The sequence below is a fragment of the Ammospiza caudacuta genome, chromosome 1 (genome assembly GCF_027887145.1).
Source record: "Ammospiza caudacuta isolate bAmmCau1 chromosome 1, bAmmCau1.pri, whole genome shotgun sequence".
Taxonomy (NCBI): Eukaryota; Metazoa; Chordata; class Aves; order Passeriformes; family Passerellidae; genus Ammospiza; species Ammospiza caudacuta.
In genome coordinates, this window is record NC_080593.1 from 96,192,745 (window position 1) to 96,203,597 (window position 10,853).

A 10,853-nucleotide genomic window follows, 5' to 3' on the forward strand; every position below is an offset into this window, starting at 1 on the left:
TGTACCTTTTGCAGTGAGTGCCTGCTTCAGATCTCTCCTAAGAGGTTTCCAGCATTAGGGCTTTGAGTGAGACACGTCAGCACACAGATCAGGAGAGATGATTTCAAGTAGATTTTCGCTGGTTGATTATATAAACGATGCCTCTTATAGCTGGAGCAACACCTCAAAGGCAATTTAATGACGACATGACAATGTATGTAAATCAAGAACTGCATGTGGGTTTATTTTACACTTGAGAAAACAGTGGATTTAATTGTGTGAACCAAAATGTACTGTACAATATTAATGATAAAACATCAAAATGTATAATTCATAGTGCATTGCTTGCTTTATTTTTATTTATTTATTTTTTTTGTCAGATAGTTCCTTTAAGTACATGCATCTGGAAAGATGCAGGTGCCAGTAAAATTCCTCTATTTATATCAAGCTGCAGGAACTAAATTTTATTCAAAAAGTGTGGTTTTACATTATATACACAGAAATTGAATATAAAATGACAATATAAAAAGTTAAAAGAGAAAGCATACAGCCAGAAGGTACAAAGAAAGTTGAACAGTTTAAAATGGTACGATATGTAACATGTATTTTTTTAAGCTGATGCTGGCAATTTACAAGGAACAGAATCCAACATTTGCCCCATTTTTTTTTGTTTTCATTTACCAATGCAGCACACTATAGAAAGGTCAGCTTGTACCAAAGCTTAACATTTGTAAATAACTATAAACTGCAGTATTTTACAGAAAAAAAAAATAAAGGAAAGAAAAGAGCATTTTTACATTTGTTTTAAATAACAGCTTGCATACTTTTTTTTCCTTTTGCCAAAAAGTGGCAATTCTCAGCATCCAGAGGGTTTGGGCATAGTGGCAAATTGGTTTGCTTGTTTTTTTATTCATTATTTAACTTATACAGTTGTGGCTTCCTAACCCCTTGAGTACTACACAGCTCTCCTTCTTCCAAGGACTGCATGCACAATATCTTCACAAACCAGTTCTGCATTAAAAAAAAAAAAAAGCTCATTCAATAAAAAAAAAAAAGTCCTGCTTCCGACACAGCTTTTATTTGAATGAAATGCCTTTAAGCCTTTTGTTTTATTTTGTTTCTCCTTATTTACTTATTTAGTCACTGGGAAAGGCACAGAAATGCTATTACAGTTCTCAGAGGGTTAAAACTTGACACTACCAGGTTCTGTGACCTTTATTGTCATGGCAACTTTGTAATTTTAGGATGTCTCTTTATCATTGTTCTTTGTGTCTTTCTTTACGGCTAAATTAATGTCTCTCAATAGTGTCTCCCACTATATTCTACAAAAGATAGCTTAACATCAAGGACAGATGTTGAAAATAAAGGTCAGACTTTGACTCACAAAAAATAAAAACAGAAACAAAAAAATAACCATGCACAGATCAGACAAAGAGCATATAAATATAACTACAAAATAAGTGTAAGAAAAACCAAGGTCCAGATAGGCAGTTCAGCAACAAAAGTAAGACTGATTTCAGAGGCTCAGGTCAGGCCTAGTGCAGTACTATGAAGAAGTTTAGTGCAATGTTCCTGTGGTCACTTGCATACCTGGCTGCTTACCTGGACGCTATTGTTTTTCTAACTCAGTTACATAGATCAGATGGTCCTCTGGGGACTTGCCATGTGTTTTACTAAGGTGCAGTTTGACTGCATGCTTGCTTGCAAAAGTTCGGTTACAGAGCTTACATTGGAATGTGGAGCCTAAGTCCTCCTCGGCAATTCCAAGTGAGCCCAAAGTCTTGTTTGTGAGGACTTTTGAAACATTCTGCTGTTCTTGAATCTGATTAAGTGGCAACTTTGACAGATCCTTCAAACTAAACCCTAGGTGTGTCTCTAAGTGACTTATGTATGTAGAAGCAGTCCTGAACTGAGAGGCACAATCATTGCAAAAGAAAACAGGATGTCCTGTGTCCAAGTTCTTTAAAAATTTAGTTCCACCTGTCCTCCTTAACTGATACTTCACATTGGCCAGCCAGTGGCTAATTGTGGTCATGGAAAGACCAGTAAACTTAGAGATGTGTACCCGCTCTTGTGGACCTAGGTCCGACATAATGTATTTGCCTTCCGGGGTCTCCCTCAAGCTGGAAGCAAACTGGGCTTGAAGGATCAGAAGATGCTGAGGGTTCCAGTTGGACTGCCTGCCCTTCCTCTTGTGTACTGGTGACAGTTCATCCAGAGCTTCCTCAAAGCTGCTCCCATCAGCATCAGACTTTTCTGACACGGTAGAGGGAGTTGAAGACTTGGGTGTCAAACGCCCCGTGAGGTTCTTCACCATATCGGAAATATCCAGCAGGGCACTCTCCCTCAGCGGGGATGAGGCAGAGTCAGCCACGCTGGAAACAAGAGGCTTGTTTTTGGACTTGGTTAAATCAATAGGTTGATCGCTGTTCTCATAGTAATACCGATCAATAGCGTCAGCCTGCTTGACTGGAGTGGTTGGGTAAATGGGTTTGTCCAACATGCTGTTACTAATTTTGTACAGCATGGCCAAAGGGTCCAGAGAGGGGCTTACCGGCTTAGAAATTTTGCCTAAGTGGGTATTCATAATGGACTGTAAAGCACTCAATGGATTAATGAAGGATGGCTCAGGTGAATGATCTGTGATAATTCCTAAATTGTTACAGCCATTTGCAACCTTTGTTTTAAGTGGCTCTGTACCATTTGGCGTATGTGCTTCTGCTGGACTATCCTTTTTGACCTTCTGAACTTCAGACTCAGAGCTCTTCTTTGGCTGCTGTTTGTTATTTATTTCTTCTGCTTTTGGGAAGTCCTTGTTTTCTTTAGCAGCTGGTGACATGGGTTTAACTGGAGAACTCTTCTCCTTCTCCAAAGGCTTCTCTTCCTTCTTCACGTTGATTTTACCAGTAACTTTCTCCACTAGCTCCTCCATAGCAGATACATTGCTCTTGTGAGGTGGGGGTGTGAGATTGCCTGGGGAATGGATGAGTGCGTTGTGTTCTGACGACAGCGATTTCACACTGCTCGTGTAGGACGGCTGCATTTGAACACTCTGCACCGCGGGCTGAAGGGGTTTCACTGTCCCTGGGAGCTGGTAAGCTGCATGGATACTGGGATATCCTCCCCAGGAAGGGGCTCCATTCTGGGCTTTGCTGATGGCTGTTGTCACTGTGTTCTCCAGGGATTTCAATATGTCTATTCCGCCTTTAGGACTATCATCTAGGTCCTCCTCTCTGAGGTATTGATACAAAGTTGTTGGCTCGAATTTCTCTGTAGAGTCCTCACTCTCTTCTTTAATCTTTTTCTCTGTTTCAGTGACCACCAGCTTTTCCTTCTCTAGGTCTTTCTTTTCCTCCGAATTTGTGGAGCCCGCTGGGGAATCAGGCTGCTTTTTAATGTTGGAGGCTGGTAGCCTTGTATGGGTGGTGGGTGGAAGAGGTATAGACTGTATTTTCTCCTCCACCACTGGGTCCAACACAAGCTGTTTGCCTTTTTTGGAAGCAGAATTGGTCACCTTCAAGAAATGACCGGTGACCATCATGTGAGCAGTGAGCTGCTGCAAAGTATCATGGGAACTGCCACATTCCATGCATTTCAGTATTTGGGCTTTACGTGCCTCAAACTGCCAAGTGTAGCTAGCACCATTTTGATAGCCATAGCGGTTGTTCGGAGTCACGTAGGGGTTGGCAGTTTTCTGATCCTTTGCAGACTCACCCAGTGAAGCTTCTGCCGTGATCCCTGTTGGTTCAGGTGAACAAGGCGAAGCCAAGTCCTGAAGTGCTCGCTTTTTGGTAGAAGGGACCAATTTGGTGATGGCTGGTACTGGCTCCTTCAGAGGCACTTTCTGGTAATGCTTTGTTTTTATCATGTGGACACTGAGGTCTTGCAAAGACTCAAACGAATGCCCACAGTACATGCACTTCAGCACTTTCTGGGCATCCTCTTTGCCTTCCATTTCCATAAGTGATCGTTTCCTAGGCTTTGACCACCGCTTGGTCTTATCGGCTTCTTTATCTCTGTTGTCATCACGGTAATGTCCAGTTTCATTCATGTGCACAGTTAGCTCCACCAGCGTGTCGTAGGCTGCGCTGCAGTCTTTGCATCGGAACTTGCTGGCACCGGTGAACACAGACCCATAGAGTTTATTGTTTTGCCGGTAAAGCTGCACCGTGCTGAAGAGACTCGGCTCCGGCAGAAGTCCGTACGATGATGTCTGCTGCAGAGTTTTAGCCAACGCAGCTTGGTGCCAGTCATAACCCGAGCCACCACTGTTACTATTGCTGTTACTAGTACTGCTGGTGGTTGTACTGGTACTGGTGTTGGTACTGGTAGTACAAGTACTCTGGGAATTGGCATTGGTGTCAGTACTGGTCACGTTTTCATTCTGGCTGATTCCGTTGTTGCTGGTGGTTGGATTGGATTTCTTTAAGTCCAAAGCTAAACTGGACCAGCAAGTCTCTGAAAGCAAATTTGCATACACAGCTTTTATTTGTGCCAAGCTGTCCTGTGGATAGGAAACATTGTCTGTGCACTGAGGATCCTCTTTCTCTTCTTTAGAGGAAGTGCTTTTGAAATGGGCCAGCTGATCGCTGTTTTCACTAAACGGCGAACCATAGCCTGCATCCTGATTAGTTGCAGTGCTGACTGGGGAGTTCTGGTAGCTTTGAGCCTCTTTGATCTCCGCTTCTTCATTGCACAAATACTCATTCTCCTGGATGTCCAGAGACAGCCCATCATCTTCCACGCTGTCTTCATCTATTTCTGCTGCTTTCAATTCTTCCTCAGGAACATATGCTAAAATACAGGAGAGGACATGGGGGGAAACAAGACAATGTTATTGAACATGCACATTTTACATGGCTCTCCTGCACTGAAAACTGTAACCATGAAGAGAAATTTTGAGGATACATCTGAAACCCAAACTCACCATCACTCACATACTCCTCCTATAAATCCACACATTCTGTCATGGTTACAGTTTGATATCAGTGATACTGAAGAATAAACTTTGACTTCAGCAGTAAAATATGTGCCAGGCCCACAGAAAATGCCATAATATCAAAACTAAAATCAAACAAAGAGCCTACTAAACTAGTTGTTATCAACTTAAAAAAATGGCGTGGTGCTTAGCTATATTTACTGCACTACATATGTATGTGTACGCGTTGCAGCTGACCCGCATCCCTCAGACCATGATACTCAGAATCACTGACTTGACCAACTCTATCTTGTCAGTTCTGTCTTTTCTTGCAAACTGGCTTTAGCTGCAGCTGCAGGGGCCATTTCTGTGTCACTGATACCTGACTCTAATGAAGCCATACAGGTCAAGAGTGTCAGGTCAGCTGTTCCAAGGGTCTCCTGGTGTCTGGCTGTACTGCGTCCATCTGAGAGCAGAACAGCTTTCATTTTTGAAAGGTGAAAAGAGAAGCAAGATTGATTGTTTTCTGAAATGGGAAGGATGTAGTTTGCCTCCTGTTATGATCTGATGTGGGTCCTTCATTTACCATTTTGAAAAAAAGCAGTCAGAAACTAAAAGTAAATACTAGAGATTAATTTCTTAAAGCAACAAACAAAAACCTTGAGATCTTCACTGCAGCTTGATTATTGGTTTACGGAAAATATAAAACTTTTCTATTGCATTGCTATCTGTGAAACTATATGATCTCACCAAACTATGTGTTTATCTATATTAAACTATTTGTTAAACTAGCAAATGTGATATTCATGAGCAGATGGCCATTACATCAAAACACATTTACTCCAAGGGCTCAATTCACAGAAGTGACTTACATGTACCTAAGTGATAAATGTACACTTTCATTGCAAAGCAGAAAACATAGTTGTACACATTTCCCTCCAGTTTTGTAAAAGAAGCTTAAAAAATCACAATGCCAACGGAATGTAGATAATTTGTAAGAATGTCAAGGTAGAAAATACGGATTATGAACAATTTTCAGTAACTGAATAAAAAAGTGCCTCCTTGTCAGGTGAACTCTGCAGCAAGTGATGCTGAAATGTGTCCTGTGTCCTTTCATGGTACAATACTGAAAGCAAGCCAGAAAATAGGCACTTCTGCTCCTATGTGGTATGAAGAAAATATGTATTATTATGTTAACAAAGCTGAGGTCTTCTTCAGCTGGGGGGAGCATAAGTATGAGTCGAGCTTCTTTTTGTACACAGTTGCTAACATATTCTGAAATGCCTTTTCTGAAAAATAAAAAGAATCTTCTTTCATTGTAATATGAATACTCTTTGAAACACATTACGGTCAGTACTGCATTATGTATTCACCTTTGCAATTCACTCTTAATGCAACCCCTAACTGCTTCAGCCTGATCTTTTAAGATGAAGCAAGAAAATACTCTATCTAGTACTAGGGTTGTACTGAACCTTAAGATGCACATTGCATTTTTCACCTGTCCCCTAAATGTCAATATTTTCAGATGATAATTTGACCTTTTAGTTTTTAAAAAAGTTCTGATCAGGGCCCAAAAAGATAAATCAGCCTCAAGTGTTTTCTAATATGTTTAAAAGGACAGGTGAGTACAAAGCACAATAAATAAAATTCAGAAATAATCCTGGAGTCAAAGGTCAGGAAGATGCTAGAAAAGCATTGTAAAACCAGATGAAAATATTCTCTAAAAGGCATTTTGTCCATAAAATGAATAATAGAATGCAGAAGTAGTAAGAGAATTCAGAAGGCAGCCAGCTTCCCTGTCTTGCAGCAATGCTGCTGTTGGAACACACTGCAGATATTTGAGGATGGTAGGACTGCTGCAGTTCTGAACTCTAGGTACACACATAGAATTCACTCCCACAGCTGCAATCTAGGATCTCTTAGCCTCTCATTCAACACACCTTTTTGCAGTAGTTTTTAATGGCAAAAGACAATACAATTTTAAGTATCAGAAAAGCAAAGAATAGTTAAAGAAGAATATGGCTTCTAATTTTGAAATTATTTTTAAATAGAAAATAAACCCCTCTGAGACCTAAAATGCACAACAATGGGCAGTTACCATCTGGCATTTTTATCAAAAAAACCAAAACCAAAACAAAAACAAGTACAAGCTAAAAACTGAGAAGACACACATTTTGAGCTTTTATGAACAGCTTTCTTCTCACTAACCCTAGTGCAACTATGTCACTTTTCTCCAATTTTCGCATCCCAATATTTTTAATAACTAGGTGCAAAAAACTGTTGTAAGATATAGGATGTTCTGATAGCTGATGCAGCATTTTGTAAGGATCCATATCAATTATTTGCTTACATCTCTACTTAATTCTAAATTACATAAATATATATTTTTATAATTGCTATATATAACCATCTATATATCTGCTTAAAAAGAAACTTTAATGATCCATTGCTGTGTCTTTTATTTTTCTTTATTTACTTATGATGGTGTTTTCTCTATTCTCATACTTTTGCACTGTATCATAATAATAAAAAGGAGTTAAACCACACAAGAAACATTATAACTACATGTAAGGTCCATGTTAAGCTGCCATAGCAAAGAAACCGAGTGTCAGGGTGAAATACTCATCTTTTACTCACTTTTTCTACTCTTTGGTTTTGCTGAAACTACTACATGATTGAGTTCACTCCTTTACCAACATATACTGTAATATAAGGGTTAAGAATATACAAATGGCCAGAACTATAAATAAACCCTGAATTTATATGATGTGCACACCCACATGTCGGTACATGTATCTAAAGTCACAAAGAAATAATGCTCCTTAACAAAAAAATGAGTAATTTATCTGTAATATTTAATTTTCTATCACTGCAATAAAAAAAAATAGTCTCTTTAACTCCTTTGGTTATCATAGGATACAGACAATACCTGTTCATTCAAGACTACTAATGCTTATGAGATGAATAGCAGCACTCTCAACATATGGTATTTTGCAAGGTCAGTGCAATTCTCTAACTGAAAAGGTTTCTGTAAGAGCTAACAGAGAAGCAAACAAAAGGAAGAATGTTAATGTCTAAAAGCATGTACATTTTACTAAAATTCTCACAGAAATCTGACAAATAAATAAAATTCAGTCTTTTAAACACAGCAAAAATGTTCCTATTATAATTGCTTGCAGAGAGAAATTATATATTCTACCTTAAATAAAAGCATGAGATGTTCAGATTCTAAATTACAAAATGTAGACCAACAGACAGATTTCAGACAACATATCTTTCTCTGACCGAGCAACTCTCAGCAATCTTCTTCAGACATTCCTGCATCTGCAAAGGTACTGCTGGTTTATATATGTCCCAAAACCACACAAAAATATCAAGAGACAATGATCCTCCCCAACAATAACTATATTCAAAGTAGAAGAAATTACAGAACACAGCGTCAGCTTTTCTCTTCCTTCTCATTTGTGTCTAGACAGACTGAGGCAAATGCAAGGTATAAAAGAGGGAAAAACCTTCAAATTCCAGACAACTGAAAATTAGGGGGGGCATTTTGTATTTCTTTTTTTCCTATTAAGTCTTGCTATTATTTTTTTTTTTGCCTATAAAATGTGCCTTCTGGATGCCAATGCTTCCCCATAGATATACTGTCATCTTTGAGCAGTGTTAAAAGCTGTGCATTCTAATCTAAGTGGACATGAGATGCTATATATTGTACATGTGAGTAGCACAGCACATTGTGTTTGCTTCAGTGAGAATATTTACACTATAAATACACATCCATTGTTTGAAAAAGCAGACAGAGATCTGAAATGTAAGGATGTGGTTAAAAATAAAAATATTCTCACATAAAACCTTTCCACAACCTTGGAACTATGCCTTTGAAGGAATCTGTCTCTGCAGAGGTACTCTTTTCCATTCAAAAAGGGATTCAACATTGAATAAATAATTTTGAAAAACACCAAAAGTAATAATTGTATTTGGTTTTAGTAGTCTACAAAATTAAAAGCAGTAAGCTCTTCAAGACCCAATTTTAAATCCTCCAAATAAATAAATTTATTCAGAAGAAACACCTAAGCAGTGAAAGTCACAGTTCAGTAAAGGAATTGAATACTGAGATAATTTTCACTGAAATACCTATTTCATAGTTTTGACAAATAGGAATAGGTTTAGGTCTAAAATTCTTCACTAAATCAGGGCCTACTCTGTGACTAAATAATAGTGGCACAATGTGAGTGTTCACCATTCTTCAAGAGATGTATTGCCACAGCTTCTAAAATTTACCCAGCCAACAGGAGACAGCTGCAGAAGTTTTCACAACCCACACTGTCACCTTGCACAAACTTCACTCCAGGCTGGGGGTATTTCCACTGCACACAAGAACACATTTCATACCTTAGGGAAAAAAAAATACAGCTAGAAAAGACAATCTATAGCCACACATCTCCCTCATTATGGAAAAACGAGGCAGATGAAAAAACCCAAATCATTTTCAGACATGTTTCCAGAACACAGAGTCATGAGAATTTTAGAGAAGAATCCAAAATCGCACATTGTGAGAGTTTAACAGGCGTGCTGGAAGATTTGCGAATCTTCTGTATTAGTATATACAAATGTTCATACAAAATTCTGGCACAGATGCTACAAGTCTGTGTGCACGTGTGTGTGTCTGTATTACAATGTCACTATGGTGGAAAAATATGGCTTAGTTATGAAAATGGCTGAGAAGCAGCAGAGAATATGAGACAACCAGATAACCTTACTACAGAGGTTTGTGTCTTTCATTTCTAATTGCAGCAAAATGGGGGGCAAAATACTAGAACTGCCTACCCTCTAATTCTAATGCAATGGGTCTGAAAAGTAGATAAGGTACTGTAACAAGAGCAACCTCCTTGAATGATAACCCTTAAGGCATCCCATTAAAAGCCAACAAAAAGATTCTTCACCTCTTTCTCTTCTCTCCTCTATCCCCTTAAAATGAATGCTGCAAATTATTAGCCAACGCTGGCAATTGGAGAACAAAGCAGCTTGCATGTGGGTATATTTTCACAGTGATTCTAATCTGAGAAATTTACTTGCTCTTCCCCTTCTATCTGATAAACTATACATTCAAGCGTTCTCATTAGTGTTCGGATCACCAAAGAGAGCTGGAGATGAATCAGTCCATCCACCCCTCCTCTCCCTGCTCTGTCGAGATTATTTCATTGAAATGTTCATTTTCATCCCTGCTGGCAACATTAGAATGGAAGTATTTAACCTGTTTCCATTACTTATACAAATTACCATTATGGGGTAGGACAGATGTTAGAATCATGCCACATAACTGACTTCCATACATTCTTTACAGGGAGGATAAGAAGAAGGAAAGCTGTTAGATCATATTATCCAGTCTCAATAATGTTCTCTCTCCTCCCAGATTCATTAACTTCCAACATCAACGTTTCCCTTTCTTTCCATGTGAAAATGCTCCGTCTCCTTGAGCTCATTTAATTTGGAGCAGGAAATCTTTGTCAGAAATAATTTTTTGATCAGGTGCTCTAACTAAGGGGCGAAGGGGGGCTGGGGAAAGAATAAAGAAAAGGGGGGGAAAAACCCAACACCTTGTCGAAAATGTTATTTCTCTAACATGGATGATGAAAGAGAAGTCAGTTAAGATGCTGGTACTCAAAGATGGCTGTCACTTCAGATAGGGGATGGCACGACTCACCTAGACAGGTGACGCTTTGGTGGAGAAAAGGCTTGCTGCATTATTGAGAGCACCAAAGATCAGGATGACAAAGACTGTAGGCCCAGGGTGCCTGGGGCTCCTAGAGAAGTGACTTCAGCAGGCACATGGATTTCAGCCTCCATTTGCATCACTAACTAATAGTGAAGCAGAAACCAAAAGTTCGGTGATTAAAAGGCAAGCACGCATTTACAGACGGCAAACACCCAAGTCACCATCAGCACTAACTTTCTA

General features: G+C 39.1%; 1 protein-coding gene across 1 annotated transcript in view; it reads right to left on the minus strand.

The window, feature by feature from the left end:
- Positions 1–255: 255 nt before the first annotated feature.
- The window catches only part of TSHZ1 (teashirt zinc finger homeobox 1), a 55,002-nt gene continuing 44,404 nt past the window's right edge, over positions 256–10,853 (minus strand). Inside the window, exon 2 of the mRNA XM_058812731.1 lies at positions 256–4,773. Coding sequence (XP_058668714.1) covers positions 1,589–4,773 — 3,185 coding nt within the window. The 3' untranslated portion in view covers positions 256–1,588. The remainder of the gene's footprint in view (positions 4,774–10,853) is intronic.